This window comes from Melospiza melodia, chromosome 3 (assembly GCF_035770615.1).
Source record: "Melospiza melodia melodia isolate bMelMel2 chromosome 3, bMelMel2.pri, whole genome shotgun sequence".
Classification (NCBI taxonomy): Eukaryota; Metazoa; Chordata; class Aves; order Passeriformes; family Passerellidae; genus Melospiza; species Melospiza melodia.
This window is the reverse complement of record NC_086196.1, coordinates 23,335,414-23,357,886: the sequence shown is the minus strand read 5'-3', so window position 1 is coordinate 23,357,886 and position 22,473 is coordinate 23,335,414. Positions and strand designations below refer to the sequence as shown.

The window sequence follows — 22,473 nt, the reverse complement described above, 5'->3', positions numbered from 1 at the left end:
TGGCAGTTACCTGCATGTAGGTGGAGCTGCTGACAGCTCCTGCTTTCATTTAGCCTGATTTGTTCATCTAGCTGCATGAATATCTAAGGCTACTCCAAATGTGTTACTCTGCATGTGAAAATGCCTATTACAAATACAAAGAATGTAACAGAACTGTTAATTGTATTGCATATATATGTTTAATAAATGTGTTTATGAACAATTTTTAAGTGGGATCTCACTCATTTATGCTACGGAGAAGTTTGCCATTGAAAACCTACTGATTTTGGTTATTCAAGCAAATATATGAGGGGTCCTGGCAGCTTTCCACTAGCACAGAAGTGCAGTGAGAGCTCTTTGTGGCCAGAGTTATTAGGTTCAAAAACAGGTTGTCTAAGCTCTTGTCAAGTTTTTTGGCCCTCAAACACAATCTCATTGCTAGCAACAGATGCATAGACTGAAAGGAGGGAGCAGTGATACCAGCTCTGAAGTCATGGTGGTGTGGAGTTAGGAACCTTCCTTGCATGTGTCCACTATACTTTGCTGCAGCATCTTTATTTTGAAATTTTGGAGGTGCTGGTTAGAAATGAATGGCTGCAAGTATTCTGTGGAAAGACTCTTCTGAATAAGTGATGTTTATCTGTGTGAAAATCTGGAAACTGGATAAACAGGCAAAAATGCCCAAGGTGGCAGGGTACATAACTACTTAAAGCCTTTGCTTTGAGGCTGTGACTGTTTAGTTGATACTAAAACGCAAATTACAAATGTCATTCTTTAAAGTGAAACTTTGTGATTTTCAATAATAGCTTTTAAAATATAAATATTTATCAAGCTGTGTAAATAATATGGTATCTGGGAAAGGAATATATTTTCCTTTTCCAAGGCAAGAAAATTTAGCAATCTTGGACTATACCTACAGTAGCTAAATAGCTGGGATAAGTGCTCAAGAGTCTTAAAAGATAATTTGTGGTCTCCATAATTTTTTAATTGGCATATTAAATCTTAACTTTAAATAGTTTTCATTTTCTTCAACCAATTTCAGGTTTTCAGTCTCTGTATTCGGAGCCTTTTTTCTCCTTCGTTCTTATACACCTTTCACAGCCTTCACCAGCTATGCCTGTGGCTGGAGAAGCCTTCCTTGGTCTCTGTCCCTTGCTCCTCCCAGTGTCAATGTTTTATGTGTCAGTCTTTGCTTGAAAGCACCTCTCTGGTTGCTGTTCAAGTTCTGTCCCTCCCTGAAGCCAAAGCCCTGAGCTGTGCAGGTGTAGCTGTGTCTTCCTTACACAGCGTGCGCTGCTCTCCGTTTGCTCAGTGCCGGCCTTTCCCAGCCTCGAGCTTTCCAAAGCAGGAGCTGTTTTTCAGTACTTTAGATATTGTGCCCTTTGTGCAAGAAAGGCTGCATTAACAAACAAACAAACACTTGAATTGGGTTGTTGTGTAGGCAGTGTTCACTCATGTTTGGAATAGCAGTATTCCAGATCTATGCCTTTCAGTTGTTTATGGTAATTTTAGGAAGTACATTCTGTATTGAAAGGGTTCGTGCTTGTTCCTGCCTGGCCTGTTAGAAAATTATTTTAATCGGTGGAAAACCTTCCAAACACAGATGACCTTTAATTTATGTGAATAATTGTTCTGATGAGATGCTTTTAAATTGTTTTGAGCTGCTGGTAGTTCTGAATTAGTGCTGATTTAAGGGTTAGGTCTTCAGTTCCTCACATCTAGACCATCTAGACCTTTATTGTTACACTGAATTTATAATGATTGAAGCTTATGCCACAAAAGGAACACCATACAAATTTGAATCCCAGCTGAACATTAAGCTCCTTTCCCTACCATTTCCTGATAAAATGAGAAAAAAGGGAATGCAGTATTATTCAAAAGTTTAGGGTGCATTTGTATTGAGAAACATTACCAAGATGTTGTGAGTGTAAACACATGCAGATGTGCTACTTAGTATCTCTTAATCTCATCTGTGTGTGGGAGTAATGGCAGGTAATGAATCCATCCCAGACTTCAGAAAAAACAAGTAGAAATACTATAACTTATGAATCTATCTGCAAACTTAGCCTTTGTTACCTCTTTCTGACTTTTTCTTCTACAAGAAAAGACCCTAAAAAGATTTCAGATAATCATCCTATCTTGTTTACTAACTTTGTAATATTGAATTCTAATACTGAATGATGCTATAGCAGTATATCCAGAGATGTTTTCCTGTGTCTCCTGTGATGTTCACTGCCTCATAAAATCTCATCAGTGTCATTTCATCCAAGGAAATTGTTGCAGGCCCGTCCATGTCAGAGCACCTTGAGCACATGAGCAGGGATGAGCACTGCAGCTACCCAGGGACCCTGCCTTGAGGAGTACAGTAATGGAGATGTGGGCTGCAGAGGCAGAACAACTCTTGAGATGGAATGGGGATTCTGCTCTCCTGTAATCTGGTTAATGCTGTGAAAGGAGTGCTCTTTTGAAGAACAGTGGAAATGACTATCTGTGACCTTGTTTTAGCATGCCATTTGGCTGGCTGCATTTACTGGTTACTTAAAAGACTTCATAGCTGCTTGTTCATGTGGAGACACTTTTGGAAAACTTCCAAGAGAAAACTAGGAGCACAAGACTTCTCTAACTTAATGTTGCAAGACTAGGTCTGAACTTTTGTTGAAGAAGCTGGCCATTGATGCTTGTCTTCTTAAAAGTCAGTCTTCATGAGCCTGAAGGTCTCCCAGAAGTCAGGAAGCTGAGAACTGACTGAGAGATAAAGAGAGATTTGATCTGAGTCCTGAGGTGAACAGGCTGATGGTGATAAAATAGCAAAAAAGTTTCTGTTAGGATGGGTTTCAAAGGTTATGTTTTATTTAGCTTTGTTTGTAATGCACATGTCAGCTGAACAGTGGTACTATCTGCTTGCTTTGGGGTCTGCATTTGCTTTTATTCTACTGCAAGACAGCTGAGGTTGTGCTGCCTCAAGTGATACATGAGTTAATTGCCTAAACATGGTAACTGGATGGTGAGTTTGAGACCAGAGGACTGTTAAGTCCCGGTCAGTATTGCTGTAGGAACAAGGCTTTTATTTAGGTGATAAAATTTCTTCTTGAAACCTGAAAACTGATCTGCTGGACAAATCATGAGGAAAAAGGGACACTTAACCTAGCCCTGCAAATAGTGGAATCTGGGAACTTGCTTTAAGATGCTGTAATAAAGACTATGTATAAGGATTTGGCTTACATTATAAATCACTGATCTAGATTGTTTTCATACAGAGAAGAAGGTTGATGCTACAGTATAACAGGTATTTGAATTGCTCATGTGGGTAAGGGTTAGTTTTAGTCTTTAGACTCAACTTCAAGGAAGGAGGAGAGAAGAGATGGCATTTCACTTTTTTATTCTTGAGATAATGAGCATAGAAAAACAGCATATGTGAAAATGGATTTAAAAAGGTAGCTTGATGTTGCAAAATTTCATATGTAAGAAACTGACAAGAGCTAATGAAAATATATTAAATATTATTAGACCTAAACCTTTGATTGTTAAAGTTCTGTAAAATGTTTTTATTGCTTTTCTAAATCTTGCCAAGTTTATACACTAATAATAAAAAAATGTATTCCATAGTTCTGAGTCCCTTCAGCTAAATTTTCATGCCATAGGCAGACAAAAGGGGACTTGTTAAGACCCACTCAGCATGGAAGTAACCACTTCAGGTAATCATGCTACCCTATTCTTTTCCTCTTTTGAAATTTCCATTAAAGGGCTTTTAATATTTCAACCTAATTCAGTCAATCTAAGCTATCCAAGCAGAAGCTTGTTTGTAATGAAAATGGATTACATTTATATCTATTCATTTGGTACTATATTATTTATTGCAGTCAGAAAGGCTTTGTTAAGTATTTGACTCTACCACACTCTTGGGGGAATGGAGGTATTGGAGTTTTACTGCCAAAAATACTTTGTGAAAGGCAATTAAGAAAATGTTTTATGATGGTGTCACCAGTCTCACTTTTTGTCATTTATTGTTTGATTGGATAGTGGCTTCATGCTTCTGTCTTAATAACCCTACTAAATTAAGAGGAGTTGTCAGAATATAAAACAAATACCAGATTTTGGCTGTGGTGGAATTTAGTGCCTCAACTGAAAGAATTAGCAGTTATGGTATCTAATTTTCATGCTGCTGTAACAGAAACAAAGTAATGTAAGGAACAGGTGAGAATTGCATCATGTCATTTCCCCCTTCTCTTAAATTCTAGTCCTAATTTCAATACAGGCATAGGCTTTCTTATGTTAGTGTTCTGTCAGACTTACTGTCTCCTGGCTTTTGCCTTTAAAAAGGTGAAGAAAATGGTAGTGTTGGTAATGTTTCACGTGTGTGCGTATCTTCTCAGTTTATTTGCCTTTGGGTTATTATTCTGAGAAAAGATTATGTGTGAAGAATGTGTTATGAGAACTTGATAGCAGAGATGCAAAGACTTGGCTTGACCACAGTATCTTGGGGCATTTAGGATGTATTTTAAAGGCCCAGCAGAGGAAGAGTTTGACTGTGCTTTTATAGAACAAATTTTATCCCCTCTGTTTTTTGGGGGTTTTTTTGTAATGCATTAAAAGCAGAACATTCTTCCAAAGTATTCCTGAGGTGAGTCTTTCTTCTGTTCTCAGGCAATCTGGGCCTGCACATCTTACTGTTCAGAAATGGGATAGCGAGGTTGGACAATCTGTCTTGTCCTGTGCTATGCTTGGTGCTCCCAAAGAGCCCAGGCAAGGTCTGAAAACAAGGCCTAGATGGTTGCTGGGTATCTTCATGGGAATTTTGCTGGAGTGTGTACTGCAATGTGTTGAAAATCCCAGGGACAATGTGAATTCAGCATATTATTTGAACATTTGCTTTATGACCTTTTATTTTTCATTGAAAATTTATGATCGTATTTGTGTCTTTGTTTCTGACTTCCCCCTTCTTTGTCCTTCTCAAGGTTACATGTAACATTTTAAGTTCAAGTATGCTATTGCAGCCCTGGTAACAGCAGAATGCTTTGGATAATGTTGCATAGCAACATAAAATTTAATTTGTGTCAAATGTTTTGGCATTCTCCAAATGTGACTTTTTTCATCCTTTTCTTTTTCACTTAAAATGCATTGCCATTGATTGGGGTGAAACTTGGTATACTGGAACATTGTGAAGATTGTTTTAATCAAAGCAATGCCCAGCATCCAAAATTGTCTGGAGTTTTCATTTTTGTCTTGCATTAGTTTAATGCCCTGTCAGCCGTAAGAAACCTGAAATGGTGTATGAAGGGAAGATTGTTGCATTTCTGAACTTTTATGCAGGCCAAAATTATATTCTCTTCTTGTGATTACTCTTATTTCATATTCCCTTGTGTGTACAGTCAATTTTCCAATGGCATAGGTGCAACTATATTATCCATTGGTTAACCAGGGAATAGAGTTGGTGAATAGTCTTTTCCTGCTTCAGCAAAGCATGTTGAGTTTATAAATCAAATATTTTTTCTAGAAATTGCCTAAGAAACCATTGTTCCAAATGGATTTTAAACCAGAGTATTCTTATAAGGAGCATGGATATTTTGGCCATTTCTGGGGAAGGCCTAGATAGAAATGAGGGGAGTGAATTTAAAGAATTAATGTCTCTTGAAGTATATGCTTAATTACATCTCAAGAGAACATCTGACCTACGAAAAATCAAGTCAAACAGAGACATGAATATTCTACCTGACCACTGATTTAATTGTGTATATATGAGAGTAACTGAAGAAGCAGCAACTTAATTAGAATGTATATCTGTGTGTGATTTGGTTAAAATGCAGGCAGAGTGGAAAAGTCTGTCTTTCCCTTTGGTGAGATAGTTCAGCAGTGAGTGTGTTCTAGAGACTGGACTTCCAGGCTGACACTGTCATCTCAGATATGTTTTTCTGTGGCTAAACGTGTGATTCTGGAGCTGTTCAGCCAAAGGTGCAGTAGGCTTGGTTACAGCAGGGTGACAGAGATGGCTCTCTGAGCCTCAGCTGTCCTACCATGCAGCTAGGCAGCATGAGGGGTTTGAGGAGACTTGAGCTGTGAGGGCTGTAGAAATGGTGAAGCTCTCTTAAGGGGAATATGCAGAAGGAGGAGAGGGAACCAGATCCATGTTTTAACAAGAGACATTTTGATTAGGTGCTGGGAAACAATTTTTTTTGTCAGACAGTGACAGGTATTCCCCGCCAGAAGGGCTTGGTAACCTCCACTGTTGGAGACTTGCAGCTCCCTTGGTCATGATACTGAGCAATCTGATGCAGCTTCAAATTTGGATTTGTTTTGGGCTGCAAAATGTCCAGATGACCTCTAGAGGTCCTATCTAGCTCAAAGCACTTTATGATTTTGGCTGATCCTCCAGATGAATATCCGGATTCTTGGGCTGTTGAAATCAGTCTGTAATGAAGCGTGTGTAGTGACATCTTTGCTTTTGTTGAAGGATACATCACCTTAAGCTTAATTCATGGACTTTGAAAAAAAAAAAAATAAAATGCAGATTTATGGTTGCACTGTGGCCAAAGTTTGCTTTTTTTCTGCTTTCCTTTACCTTTGTTTTTTATGCCAGGTTTTATAAGAGTATATAAACATGAAAAGGTTTCTTTGATAACTAGCTTCTATATGAAAACAGCACATTTCCCCTTTCAACACATAATGAGTACAAGCAAGGAATATGTTTAACCAAAATCTTTACCTAAGGCATTCCAAAGAAATATTTCAGGTATATTCTGTACATTTTGTTCCTACTCCTAGTTAGTAATATGTTTTGCCATGAGTCTCAGGTAAGTTCTGCAAATGTAGTTGCTATAGAATTCATGGTAGCTGGAGTGAAATGACTGTTTTGACCGCATCTGTTCGGCTGCTATGAAATGCATAAGTCACTACCATAATCTGACAGCAGGGTTTGTGCCTGAATATGCAGTTTCATATCTGAGAATCCCGCAAGAGCATTTTTTCCTTATCAGTTCTGAACACATTTCATTTTAAAATTATTTTAGAAAGACCAAGAGTGGAGAAAAAAGTAACCATTCATTTTTAAATCTGTATCTGTTGTCACTAATATTCCTCTAATGGCAATAAAATTAATTTTGGGAACTTTTTAGAGACACAGTCTGATGGCACTTAGCTGTAAAATTTTGTGTGCCATTTTATGGTGGTTGGTCCTGGGTTGGATGGCTGGTACCCACCAAAGCGCCCTCAACTGGACAGGAGAGAGAAAAGAGGAAAAAAAAGGCAGATGGGGTGAGAGAAAGGAATAGGGAGAGATCACTTACCAGTTGCCATCACAGGCAAACCAGACTTAACTTAAGGAAATTAGTTGAATTCATTCCCAATCAAAATCAGAGCTGGATGATGAGAAGTAAAACAAATCCTAAAACCATATCCCCTGCTCTCCTGCTTGGGATTAACTTTGTTCCCAATTCTCTACCTCCTCCCCACACTCAGTGGCACAGGGAGCTAGGGAATAGGGTTAGCAGCGAGTTAATCCCGTGTTGGTTCTGCCCCCGCTTCCTCCTCAGGGCAGGAGTCCTTCCCCTGCTCCACTGCCGTGTCCCTCTCACGGGAGGCACTCTTCCGTGAACTTCTCTGAGGAGTCTTTCCCACAGATTTCTGCTCTTCACAGACTGCTCCAGCATGAGTCCTTCCTTTTTTTCTTTCCATGAAGTGCAGCATTCCAGGAACAGGCTGCTCCAGCATGGGTCCCCCATGGGATCACAAGTCCTGGGTCACAATTGTCTTTTGGGCATCCACCTGCTCCAGTGTGGGCTTCTCCACAGGCTACAGATGGATCTCATGGTCTGCACCACAGCCTGCAGGAGAATTTTGGCTCCAGAGACTGGATCACCTCCTGCTCCTCCTTCTTCACTGATCTTGGTGTCTGCAGAATTTCTCTTATAGATTCCCACTCTTCTCTAGACCGACCTCAATTACTTCTCTGCAATAACATTTTTTTTCCTTTTAAAATCTGTTATCCCAGAGGCACAAGCACTCTGCTTGATGGGATAAAAGCATTCTGTGGTACTCCTTGTTTCCTGTGTTCTTTTTATTTACTTAATGTATTTACCTCTTATTTTTTTTCCTCCTTTTCAGATTTAAATAAGTTTTGAGTTCAGTTGAATAATCTACCATTTCAAAGCATTTTGTATGCCTTGAGATTTTTCTAACTCTTTAGATCATGTGCTGTTGTAATCAGCTTTATATTTGGCCTTTTGATAATTTGATAATATGTGTTATTACATTATTGATTCAAATGAAATTATAATTATCTTGATGTTAAAGATACTATTTTGTTAAAGTAATTTGCTAAAGATACTACTTTGCAAAGTCAATCATTTCAACAGAATAGAGAAATAGTGGAAGAAAATTGTATGAATTACAAACCTAGGCCAAAGATGTAATGAAATATGGTTGGGTTTTTGTGACATTAAAGATATCAACTGATAAAAACCAAGCTGAAAGTGATGTTATGTAATCAGACTCTCATATGAGTTTGCAGTGTGTAAGGCTAAAGAGAAGCAGATGTGAAGATATTTTACTGTATATTTTATACTTCTGTCTAGTGCTTCAGTATCAGAAAAATGTTGATCAGTTTTCTAAAAAAAGAGAAGTGGGGATAACAATTTTCCTACCTGAATTTCAATATATGGAAATGTTTTAAATGGAAGTGGTAATGATTTGGAGGTTTGCAGTGCATAATAAAATATTTTAAGAACCTTTCATTTTTAAAATTAAATTTAATTAGCTCAATTGTTAGCAGCAGTGTTAGTACCTATGTGGGAATTTATTGATCTGAGCAAAGTCTGATTTTGAACAGTGTTGGTTTAAGGCAGGGAAATGACTACATTTCCTTACAGATGAGAAGATCAAAAGCTTTGTTTACAAATTTCAGTGAACAATCAGCATCTCCCTCTTACCCTTGAACTGAGAGACTCAGTTGTATTTGGAGTAGTGCCTGCAGAGTGGAACATGGCCATCTCACTCAGGACCTTTGTCATTTGGGGAGCAGCATGCTGAAAGCTGAGACAAAAATATTATTGCTCTCCTCTTGCTTGTGAAATGAAAGTGTCTTTATGTATCAACACTGGGCTGTTTACAATTGTTTTTTTAAATAATGGAGACTTGAAAAGACCTCATTGCAAGGCAGTGTCAGTAACTGTGGGGAGAGCCTTTATCTGTAAGGCTTGCAATCTTTTACAATAGAAGCCTCCTAATTTGATATTATTCTTTTTCCAGTGGCACATTCCAAAAGGGAAACACATTTGTTTGGATATAAACAATAAAGAATTGTGTATGGAAACTGGTGTATCCCTATGGACATTTTTTCACAGGACTGTAATTCTGCACCAAATCTCTTATGAATTGTGTCACTGCTGTACTTAAGGAGATCACAACAACCATTAAAACTGAGGTATTGCCATCTATTGTTAGGTTGTTGTTCCTGTTTTGAACTATTATAATCTTTTAATAACATAGATGGTTTCTTTTCTTTCAACCTTTCTTCTGTTTTTACTGTCTAAATATTAAAATTAGAAGTGTATCTTCACGTAAATGTCTCTATGAGTCCCAGTTGTGACTCTTCTTGTATTTGTGAAAACACACTTGTTAATCCAACATTTTAATTTCTCTCCCATCAAGATTTTTAAAATTCCTTTATTCCTTCTCCCCCACTAATGTAGAAAAATAAATGTTATTATCAATGCTTATTGAACCTATTGTAAAGAATTGTCATCTTCATCCCTTTTTGCAAATATTTCAGATTTTTGCTTCAGTTGTTTGTTACTGTTAACCTTGCTCTTTTTGCAAATGTTTTTTTAGACAGTCAAACCTCAACTGAATTTCTCACCAGGGATTTGCCTGTTCATTTTTATAGCTTATATTAAATGTGAGACTCCTAATTCTTACTGTTTCTGTTGTTCCTATAGCAACTAGATAGGGGGAGATGCAGCAGCATCACTTTGCTTCCCAGCTGGTGTTTGTGTTCTCAGTGAGGGGAGGAAAGTAGAGGATCAATTAGAATGTAACTGCTTGAAAAGTGTACTCCTTGTTGGGTTGTCTCACCCAACTACTACTCTAGAGGAGTTAGATAATGGTTTTAAGCAGGGCTTCTCAAACTTTGTTTATTAAAATTTTGTCCTCTTGTATACAGACACAATTTACTCTTAAGCATGTGCCAGCTTTTGGTCTTTTAGCTGCTGCTTGGTTCTTGATGGTTCCTTCCAGCTAAAATGCTGTTTTCTTCATCAAATGGCTGACAGTAGAGGATTTGTGTCAGGAAACAGATTGGTGCTTATGACTTATCTATAGCTGAACATAAATGAAGTGTGGGGCTTTTTCATTCCTGCTTTTTAGTCTGATTTTTGCAGCTGTCCAGTAACTATAGTATACTAGGCTGTAGTTTTATTGTCATCTAAGTGATGATCTTGGAGTAAAATGTTTTAATATTTAAATGCTACATTTTCCATTTTCAGAGATTACTAAGAACTAAGGTAGAGCTAACATGTTCTACCTTCTCCAAGAAGCAGAGGTCATTAGAATTCTCCTTCAGTAGTCCTTTCTCTTACCCCTCATGATGGAACCCTTCCTAACATAGTTTCCTGAGGATCTCTGGTGCCAAATTATTCCCTCTGAAGTAAACCAAAAGCTTTCTTCCATACCTGAATACCTGAAATTCTGCTGCTCTGCCTTGGTGCCTCTTTTTTAGCCAAAGGGTTGTGTTTCTCTCACCATGGTATGTGCAATGTGAAGGCTCTGGGAAGAGTTTTACAATATTCAAGCCATTATTATATAAAACAACCATAAAATATTTGACCTATATTTTAAGCTCCTCTGAAGCTGCTTATTTTTATTAAATAAAAATTCATGGGCACAGGAACTGGATATTATACATTGCATCTCAAGAAGATGGGTCCCATCTGGTTTAGCATATGTACATTGAAAAGCCTTTCCTAGCCAGAACAGCTCTGATTAGCAAGAGGAACTTAGAAAGTGCTGATTAGTAGATTATCAAGTGGTTAATTTGCTCATGTGGGAAATAAGAAGTTGGGATGTAGGCTTCTTGTTACTTAAGAAACAGGTTGGAACCAAGACTTCTCACCTCTCAGGAAGGTGCCACAATGAAAGGTGTTACTGACACATGGGGATCCTGCAGGCATCAGGTTGCCATCCATGAAATCCCTGCTGTCTTCACACTGGGGGTGGTGCCTCAGGAGAAGTGCTTGCTCTTTTGCTCAATTAAAGTTTTTAATTGTTTCCCATTTAATCCCTTCCCTGTTTCCCTTGCCCCTGACTCTCTCAGAGGAGTTCACAAGAGCTAATGAACATGACATCTGCTAAGTTCATAAATCACTTAGTTTCTCTGCTGGCTGCCTAAGGAGGGTTCCGATCCTCAGTGGATTATATATTAGAACAGATTTAAATTTTAATCAGAACAACATCTCTTCTAAACATTCTGGCTTCAAAAATATATAAATGGACAAATCTCTTGCTTCCACAGACCCTGACCTAGTGTATCTCCTGTACTCATGGGACCACTAAGTCTCCTAGGGCTTTGAGGAATCTTTCTGAGGCTGAGGATGCTGGGGCTATTCGATCTCCAGAAGAGAAGGCTCATGTGGGATCTTATCAATGTGTATATGTGCCTGATAAGTGTGAATAAAGAAAGCTGAGCCAGGCTCCTTGCAGTGCTATCCAGTGGTAGAACAGGAGGCAGTAGATGTAAATATGCTCTACTGATAAACCTTTTTTACTGTCACAGGGGTCAAACACTGAAGTTTCAGAGAGAGTCTCCATCTGTGGAGAAGTTTAAAACCCAACTTGGCTCAGGCCCGAGCAATCTGCTGTAATTTGTAACCCTGCCTTAGGCTTGTTATTTCCAGAGGTCCTTTCCAACCTGAAATATTCTGTGAATATTGTGGATAAGGTCAGCAGATTAAAGAGCTGGGAGCTTTTTTCCTGTGAATAAATTGCTATTTGGAGAATATTATATTGCCAGAGATAAAATACGGCTCTTGTGAGTTGTTCTGAAAGTCCTTTCTGCTGAAGTTAGAATGTTTATTTCTTACAACCTAATTCTTTTATTAGAAACAACCTCACCTATAAATCAGTGCAGTAAAATCATTTTTATCAGCTTGCTTTACTTGACAAGTAAATGCATTTTTATAGTGCTTAAAATCCAATCCTGAGTGTAAAGGTCTGTTGAAGTAGTTTTGATTCATAGAATCATTAAGATTGGAAAGTCCTACTAAGATTGACTCCAACATTAACCTCACACCACCACCACCATGTGTAGAACTAAACCGTGCCTGCAAGTGCAAATCCTCATTTTTTTGAACACTTCTGGGGATGGTGATTCTACCAGTTTCTTGGGCAGCCTGTTCCAATGCCTGCGGCTGCAGCTTCCCAGCCACTTTTCCCCAGCCTGCAGCACCGCATGGGATTGTTGTGACCCAAGGGCAGGAATCAGCACTTTGACTTGTTGAACCTCATACATTTGGCTTTGGCACATCAATCCAGCAAACTTATGATACCCAACTCTGAATCAGTTGCTAGGCAGAAGTTTAGGAAGAAGCTCATCAAGAAAACTGGAGTTCTGCTCTCTTGGTTAGCACAGTTGTATCCATATGATTTCTAACAGAGGTAAAATGTGAACTTGCATGCATCTCTTGCTGCCTGGTTACTGAATATGCAGAAAGTGATTATTTTGTTCTCTGGAATATTCAATTCAGGGTAATACATAAATGTACAACCAGAGTTCAACAATTGCCTTGAGGTGTTGATTTTATTGTCATTAAATATTAGCCCAGAGCGAGCTTCATCTTTCTCTTTCCTAGATTTGCTGGTGAGTGTTTGCTCAAGGTCAGTTGAAATCAGTTGTGTTTTCCAAGAAGGGAGTGCATATTGCCTCTTGAATGGTTCCAGTATATGTTGGGGAATTAAAAGTCAGTGATGGTGTTGAGAATTACAGATTAAAAAAGGAAGAATAAAAGAGGAATCTGGAAAGAGAGGCAATGGTTGGAGCCAGGGAAGAACCAAAGTAAGCACTGGGTGTGGGATGGGAAGAACAGCTTCCTGGGGGAAGGAAAAAGAATAGGTGAAGTAGAGTGCTTTTTTTGTTTGTTTCCTTTTTCAGAAAAGCTAAAGGTGTGTAATTTTGAGTCAAATTAGAAACCCTAGTTTGAGTGTCTCGTTTCAGGTAAATAGTGGCAAGGAACTGAGAATTTAAGTGAGATTCTGACATTGGTTTTCTGGACATCTCTTTCAGATTCTTGAACAAATCCTGCTTGAGCAGACCCCTCTGCAGGCATTAAGGATTTAGATATAATTATTGTTTGAATAATATTCCAAAAATCCTGCTTTGAAGCTTTGTTATGCATCTCTTCATTCAAATCACTTAATGTTTTCAATCTTGTTTACTTTTTACAGCTGTTAACACAATAGGACAAAAGCTTCCAAGGAATGACTGTTGATGTTTGAGGGAACCTAGATCCTAATTGCAGAACAATTGCTGTGATGTCATGTGCAGATTTTATGTGGTGTTCACAAACAGCTGGTTGCAAACAAATAGATTGCAAAAAATGCCTATAAAGGTTTTGTTCTACTTGTAAAGCTGCTGTCTGCACTATCAAAACCTTTTGGGATGTAGCTGTGCGTGAATACTCCTGTTTCAAGAGAATTCTCATAGCATGAAATCAACTTTGTGGGGAAAAAAGTGTTTTTACCCATGTGATTTTTATCATTCATACACTAAAAACAAGCACAGCTCTAAAATGTAGTTATATAGGATGAAAACAAAAGTGGCTCTCAACTATGCATTTGTATACCAAGATTTGGCATCACTTGAAATAAGTTATACCAGCAAAAGTGGTTCTTGCCAGATTATTAATGTGTAGCATAAAAGTTAAGCTAATGTAAAACTTTCCTCTAGAAGAAAATCTCTCCAGTGATTAGAATTATTCTAGTAACAATAGAAATGCACATTTACTTAAAGATGGCATTTCTTACTGTGAAATGTCAAAGTATGTTTCTGTTTTCTAATTGTGAAATTGGTAGCTAGAATAAAAACTAAATGTCAGCAAGATAAAGGTATGGTACTTTCAGACTTCTAAGGATTTTTCCAGAGATTTTTTCATCATAAAATAAATGTATATATTATATTATTCTCAAAAATAATCATCAAAGGCTGATCAGCTAAAAATTCTGCTTTTGTTTTCCAGAAACCAGCAAACATTCTGGTAATGGGTGAAGGTCCTGAAAGAGGAAGAGTCAAAATAGGTAAACTTTTTGAGAAAATTTAATTGTGCAGCTAAGACATTACTATAATAGAAAAAATGCATCTTCTGTGTAAGATAGAAACGGATCTTCAGTATTCTTTGAGTGTATGTATCTACAACCTTTAGTTCAGTTTTAAATCTCATGCACTGACTTTACAGACTTAAGAAATTCCAAATATATTGTTAGGCTTTTCTAAACTTGCCAAGGGTATAACATGAAACATAAAAGCATCTGTATGAAACAAAAAAGTAATAACCACAGAGAACAGTGGTGATGACCAGGGTTCTTTAGACTTCTACTATGATTAGTTAGCATAAGTTAGCATTGTTACTTATAAATGGTGTTTGCTTTTTTATTTTTTATATAAATGACATTACTGCACATGTTTGTAGAGATACAAAGGTTTGTTATGCAAAAGTTATTTGGTGTCAAGGTGAGTAACATATGTAGCTGTGATGGTCTTTATCCAAAATCTAATTCCCTTCTCAGTTTCAGTGATGTGGATATTACCTTTTTTAAATAAATCATGTGGCAATGCTGAAGTTTGTGTGAAAGAAAAGTTTCAGATTTCAATTGGATTTAAAATGTGTGGGTTTGACAATGTACCAAATTTTGTGCTTTCCCATCTAGCATTTCTTACTGTTACTTACCAGGCTCATTCTGAGGAGAATTTTTGAGTTCCATAGAATGAATGCTTAGTTTTAAAATGCACCTCTGTAACAGTGCCCGCTGACTGACTCTGGAGCTCATTCCTCCAAAACATGTAGGAGGCATGCCTTGAAAAATAGTGCAAAAACAATTTACACTGCAGTCATTTTAATTTTGCACTTTGGGTAAATACAAGGACTCACAGTTTTGTAAGCATATGTAAAAATAAAGGAGAAAATGTACATTAGAGACCTACTAACCTGTTGACTTTGGTTAAGTTTCTGTTAGAGTTCAAAAAAATGAACAGGCATCTGTGTTATGTAAAGTTTTACAATACCATGATCAAAACACATCAGATGTTATCCTTCATTTTAGGAATGGACTAAATTGAATTTAGCCTTAGAAAAATTTGATCCAGTATTGTTGTAAGTAGTTTTTGTTTTGTTAGAAACTTTGATTTGTAATTTTTAATGATTTTGAGCTGTTTTTGTAATTGCTTTTGACAATACTATTGAATTTTGATTTATTTGTATTAGAATTTAAATAATCTTCTCATTTTTTCTCCCCATTCCCCAGCTGATATGGGTTTTGCAAGATTGTTTAACTCACCTTTGAAGCCATTGGCAGACTTGGATCCTGTTGTGGTGACATTCTGGTACAGAGCTCCAGAGCTGTTACTTGGGGCCAGGCATTACACAAAGGCCATTGGTGAGTTGTCCTGAAGAAAGACACTTGCCTGCAAGTTCTGTAAGGACAGTATCCTTATAATACAGAGGATGGTCAGCTGGCCAGCTGGTTTTAAGGTTTTTTCACTGAAGTAGCTTCAGATGATCCCATCCATAAAGGATTAATCAAGATGAAAACTTTTTGAGGGCTGTGCTTTTATTTTCAATATAACCTAGGCATTTTAAATATCTAGTTTGTTTTGTTTTTGAAACAAAAATATCCTTTGAATTGGTTTATATGTTTTCTTATTATTGATTTAGAAATCTTGTAATGTTGTAAAACTTCAAAAGGGAAAGAGCTGTGGCATTTTTGTAGAGTGTTTCATGTCCAGATGTTTCCATGAAATGTATGTCTTGATAAGCAGAAGGCTGGACTCCTGTGCTGTGCATAATCTGCAAATCATTTCCTCCTGATGACTTACAAAGCTCCATGTTCAGGAAATGCTGGTAGCCAGGTTCTTTTCTGCCCTAGTAAGTTCCAGAAGCACAATCAGCCTCTGTGCCCAGCTGTTTGGAGAATTAAAGCATTGAGGTGCATGGGAGGCATGCTTGGATTATATATTGAACTGCAAAGAAAACATGACCCTTTGTTAATAGTGTTAAATCATTCCTGTGAGTACACAGGTGGCTTTCTTGGCAGGCATTTTTCTGTTGCAGAAGTTTTTGGAGATGCTTTTGGGCCTTTGTTCAGAGAGTTACAAAATACTGTGTTGTACTGGCAGCTCAGTTTGAGTGTTCTCTTGGGTGGACCAGCACTTTTAAGGCTCACGGTGTGTTTTTTTTTAAACTCCTGTTTATTCAGCTACCATATACAGCAAAAGGTTTGGAGAATTAATGAACTGATACATGACTTTTTGATGTAGACTTACATTTGCCAATTCTTTATAGCTTTTCAACTTCCATTTGGAATTCTCCAGTGCAGGAATTTATTTGTGAACTCTAGGAGAACTCTGCAGCAAAAGCTGAAGTATCAGAAGTGTGGAAAATCTGATCCATTTCAAAACAAAAAACCTGGTCCAAAGAAAAGTAATAACTGTAGACAGATTCAGTCAGGTCAAAAGGGACCCTGGGAGGTTTCTTGTTCATCCTCCTGTTCAAAACAATGCCCACTATGAATTCTGCCTGGTCTGTTGGCGGGTTTGTCCATTTACGTCTTGAAAACCTCTAAGAACAAAGATTTCACACCCTCTCTGGTTAACCTGTTCCACTGCAAAATCATCCTCATAGCAAAGAAATTTTTTTCATACTTAGTTACAACTTTTTGTTTTGGTTTATGCTGATAATCTCTCTCTCTCCTGTTGTATGCCATTGTCAGAGCCTAGCTCCATCATCATGGTCACCTCTGTGTAGGTTCTGGTGGGGCTGCTCTTAGATTCCTCTTCAGTCTGAACAAGCTATGTCCCTCATTATCCTCTCCTGGAGCAGGTTCTCCAGCTTCTAACCATGCTGGGTACCTCTGCCTCTTGCCTTTGTTACTCCACTGTTTCATGGTTGTTACAGCCAAGGCTGCCATTGATTATCATATCCCTAACCAGGTTCTTCTTCTTCCTCAGCAGCAGATCTGAGGGATGACACATACAGTTTACCCCCAAGTCCACTAGAAATCTTTTCAGTATCCCTGAAGTGACCCTGTTTATGTTCTGTTTGTTCTCCATGATGCCCCATGGTCTGTTCACCTCCTCCCACAGCTCCTTTTGCTGGTGTCCCTGTGCCCCAACCAGAGTGTCTCTCCCAGTGTGAGGCCAGTGTCACCTTGCAGACTGACTCCTGCATGGCAGCACACTCCCTCTGCAGCTCTACCTCACCTGAGACAGAGGCATCCCAGGGGATCTGCTCCAGTGGGAGCTGGGGATGGAGCCTTGTAATGTCCCTGTCCCCTGCATGCCTCTGGCACAATGTCGGAACCCAGGACATCCCTCTGGCTGTCCTGAGCAGCCAAGACCCCTGCCAGGGGGCTCAGAGGCCCTGGCACAGAGCCCAAAACACCTGTGGTTTTGATTATGACCCGTGGAGCAAGCTACCAACCTTAGATGAAGATCTGCAAGCCATGACAAATTAAGTAGAATAATAGTGAATTTATCATGAGGTGAAAAAGTAGATTTTGGAGTTTTTTAGAATGGGGGTTCAGGGGAGCAAGATGGAGGGATGTGGGTGTGTCCTGCTTTTCTCCTTCTTCTTGTTGGCTTCCATCTTCTGCTGTGATTGGTTTAGAGTAGAAGCTCACAGTCTAACATGGGTGATAGGTATTGGAAAGTAATTGTAAACATTGTATACGTAGTATTACAATGTTTTTAGTATAAAGACACAACACCGCCCCGGAGGCAGGCAGAGTGCCTGGACTGTCTTGCTGAGTGTACCTCAGCTGGACAGGAGAAAATATTTTATAGATAAGGAACAATAAACAACCTTGAGACCAAGAACTGAAGAGCTCTGCCTCCTTCTTCAAGCACTGGGCTGGGAAAAGAGACTTTCTAACATTTCTCGGAGTCACTCTGACCAGCGAGAGACCCTGAGACAGCACAGTCCCGTGGTGACAGGAGCAAACTCTTAGGGCCTGCTTTGCATCTCCCACTATGCAAAATGGGCTGCTAACTACTAAGTCTGTGTTTGCTGGAGTGTTTTAAAGAAAATACCAAGAGGATTGCCTCCAACACCTGCAAATTAGCTGCTTAAATTGCCCTATGTTCATAGTGGAAAACACTGATGTGAAGGGACCAGACTACTGAGTGACCTGCGTGTGTGGTACAGGGAAGTTACCTCTGCTGACAGCTACCTGCTTTTGATAGATGGCATATTGTTTGGAGATTTGGGTGAGTGATATGTACCACTATCTCAGGGTATCTCTTTGAAGGGTGAATTAGTATAATGCTGTTGTTTGTTTAATTATGTCATAAATAACTTGGTTCTTGCCCTGAGGGATCTCTAGTCTATACTAAAACACAGGCAAGAAGTTCCTACGAAACTTCAGGGGATGATGGTACTTTGGAGAGATCTGGTTTTGCTAGTAGTTTATTATTTCTGAGGCTTTTATTTCTTGTATCACACCAGTGAGTCACCCAGGAGGGGTGGGAATGGTTACATAGTACCTGGCATGCAGCGTGAGTGCTGAGGGGACTCGAAACTATTTGGGCAGTAAAATAAAAATAAGGAAATGACAACAAGAAGAGTTGCAAGTTGAGATTTGTAGGCTGACTGAAGGATTAGAGGAGCGTGTGATTGAAGAGAAGAGAAGAGAAAAGCAAAAAGGCACATGGGGCTGATCTATGTGCAGCTTTAAGGCAAAGAAGTGAGTAAGAAAATGACAGTAGTGATGATGTTCATGCAGTTTATTGAGTCCAGACTTGTATTTTGCTTCCAGCACTATGTGCACTTAAAATTAGGCCATTTTCATGAGCTAAGCATGCTAGTGAGAATTTAATTCAAATGCTAATGTTTTTGGCAAAAGATGCAACTCTTAAAACTTTCTCTTAAATCTCTGTGGAAGAAATACAATTTTTAGATCTCTTAATATTATGCAATTCTCAGGAAGTCTAATGTGTTGCTTTTAGTAATAACTCAGAAATTAAGTAAGATTTAACTGCTCTGGAGTTGGAAACAATAATTTAGAAGGAAGGTGATTAGATATAGCAAATTATGGGGGAAAAAGATTATTTAGTATAGCTACTTGTTTTCCACAGCTATTCTCCCGTGTCTAATACATAACTTTTATTGATTAATAAATACAAATAAGATAAGGCTGAAAGTAGAATTTTCTCTTTCAGTTTTGTCATAGTGAGAAATATTTTTGTTTGAATTTAGTAGGAAATCATTGTCATCAGTTCTCTTCTGCAACATTATCCAAGAGTGAATCAGATGTTTGCTTAGGTTTTTACTGACTTTGTCTTGATTTTACTTTATTTTAAATGCATTTTTTGTATTCTACTTGTAATACTCTCTTCCTTATTTTGGTTTCAAATATATTTAATTATTAGCAGTGTATTCAAAATATCCTAGGTACTGTCTACTATAGTGTCCAGTTTGGTTTTATTCTTGTAATAAAGTCTTTAGGTGTGCTTCTTTGCATGTGAATAATTCTCATACAAGATCAAAGACTGAAATTGGAATTTGACTTTTGACTTCTTCAGGATTTTTGTCTTTGATTTTTGGAACTGATCTTAGTTACATTTTATGGGTTTAACTTTGAGGGAAAATTAAAGTAAATAACTTTGAGGGAAAATTAAATAAATCTGTTTAGAAAGTGCTATATATTACACAAAACCATTCATAAGCATATTTTATTATTTTAGGGGTGATTTGTCAGTGATATTTGTCCTTTATTCAGTTTGTCTCTTCCTACTAATTAAATATTCTACTTTTAATTTATTTCCTTGCAGAACAGATAGTTGTTCATCCTATATATAACATCATCTTTTAAAGAGATATAGGAATCAAGAAAATACTGTTGTTGAACAACAGAAAAAGCTTTTGCTTTCTGCGTGTTAAAAGGATAATAAAAAGCCCATGTTAGGGTTTCATGGAGAGGAATATTTCATTTCCTGAATTGTGAATGTTTATAATGTAAGCCCTACTTGTTAATAAAAGCAACATTAATATTAAAAAGTAAATGTATTGAAATATTAAAAGTAAATGTATTAAAAGTAATATTAATAAGTAATATTACACATGTAATACCTGGTACCATAGTTACAAGTAACTTACCAGATGAATGCAAATTGGGAAAATGGTGTTGTAGAAGCCAAAGTTCATTCTTTATTCCATTACTGCAATATGAATTTGTACTAAATTCACTGTAGTCTGTGAAGGTTTCCTGCATTTTCTGCATCAAAATTCAAAACCAGAATATGTTTCTCTGTGTTCATCAGGTCTTCATACTTTAGCAAAAATGTAAAACCTGCAAACAAAAGTAACTTGAACAAGCTTCAGGTGAAACCAAGTAGCTGCAAAAATGTAATTCCTTGCGAACATGGAAACTTTAATAAAATTACTGAACAACTAGAAAGTCCAGCACAACAGAAAATACTTTAACATACTCAAAATACTTAAAAAATAAGGTTCAAGTAAGTGGCAAGATACAGTGCTCCTTTCATGTATGGGCAAAGACTTCTGCAGTTTAATTTTAAGGAAACTAAAGGAAATGACTGTGCTAAAATGAAGGAAAAGTTAAGCTGACTTTGAGCTTGAAAGGAGACATTAATCAGAGTGGGTTTTTTCACTCTGGGAACATCAGATTAGGAAAGAATGTTTTAGTAGGTAAAGCAAATAGTAAGAACTCTTTCATCATAGGTTTTTAGGAAAACGTGGCAGTCTCCAATATGATTCAATCTGGGGCATCTTGTAGCATATCAAGGTAATAACATAATTATGACTTGTTTTTATCAAGCTGCAGCTTGTTAGTTATCAGTGCTATCAAACAAGCCTGTTATCTTACTTCTCCTTACCGCTTGCCTTAATTAAAGCAATAGCATGTTTGATAAATGTCATCAGATGACTTATAGTATTTTAGATGGTTTGGATTTTGTTGACAAAACAATTCTTTAAAGTGATCATTCAGCCACCCATTAAGCAAGGCTGAAACACTGTCCTGAACCAAAAAAAAAAAAGGATGGGCTTGTTTATAGTGAAAAAATAAACCTGGAAACCTGAGAAATCCCCATTTCTTAGGTACCTTTTTGCCCTTGTGTAAATTATAGGCCATCAGAAATGTCAGTAATGGCCCTGTGGTAACTGCATTTCCCAACCCAAATGAGACTTAGGTGTAGAGAAACTGTAATTCAAAGCCTGGGTAGTGCACTGTCACCTCATTCTATTTCCAGAGTACCATGCAGTTATGGAAGCTGAAAATGTGTGAAAGGTGTAAGCAGATACCAAAATGCCTTTGGAAGCAAATGTCACAGGAAAATATTTGGTGTATCAGAAGGAATGTATTTATAATGTATGCTGGGATCCGTCAGAGTTTGAACAATACCATTTGACCTCATGCAGGAATAAAAGAGAGGGAAATCTCTGGGGTGTATTATGTAGGATTTAGGATGGAAATATGTGCATATGTGTTCCATATTGCCTATGCAGTGAGTCCTACACATTCTGAGTGCATCAGATGTCCCTACTGTGCGTGCGCAGATTGTTGGCATGCTGGGCAGCCTGTGGGGCCTCTGGAAATCTTGGACTGATGCCTGAAGCTCTTTTGGTCTCATGTTCTGGGAGGGTTGGAAGGAAAAAAAAAATAAGACCTATCTGGAAAATCTGGTAAGCCAGAAATTACAGGTGGGATCAGCCAGAAAACTGAAAACTCTTCAGAAAAAAAGAAAGGGGAGATTCTCACCTGTCGTCTGTGGAGCCACAGGAGCGGGGGACTGCTTTTAAGCATCCATGAGAAATATTAAGAAGAAGTCCATAGTCAGTCAGCATTTGATTGCTGCATAGGAATCTACAGTCTTGTTTGTGAGAGGTTGTGATTTGAGGAAGGAGTTGTGGAAAAACTAGAAAAATAAAGTAAATTAGAGAGATTTAGAAAATATTCATTTATGTGTGCTGAAAAGAAAATCTCAGGCTGCACCAAGAAGGAGGCCTTGTTCATGCCTTGGGAACTGTTATACAACATGAGGGGTAATTGGATTCAGATGATGTTTTGTGGTAAACTTGTTTTGGCATGTGGTAAACTTTCTTAATTTTGATTATCAAAGTTGTTCTTATGCTTTTTCTGAGAGGCAAAATATTTCAATACCAAGGATTAATTGTTGCTCTGTTATCTAGTTATAGGTACTGGATGATTTACTGCTGTTTTTTCTTCTTGTTCTCTAAAATAACAAAATATATCTAAAATAATATAAAAGGTTCTTCTATT

General features: G+C 37.8%; 1 protein-coding gene across 2 annotated transcripts in view; it reads left to right on the top strand.

The window, feature by feature from the left end:
* CDK19 (cyclin dependent kinase 19) overlaps positions 1 to 22,473 on the top strand; it is a 118,984-nt gene that overhangs the window by 69,172 nt on the left and 27,339 nt on the right. For both annotated transcript variants that reach the window (XM_063151007.1, XM_063151008.1), the window contains exons 5-6: positions 14,199 to 14,256; positions 15,481 to 15,612. In XM_063151007.1, coding sequence (XP_063007077.1) covers positions 14,199 to 14,256; positions 15,481 to 15,612 — 190 coding nt within the window. The remainder of the gene's footprint in view (positions 1 to 14,198; positions 14,257 to 15,480; positions 15,613 to 22,473) is intronic.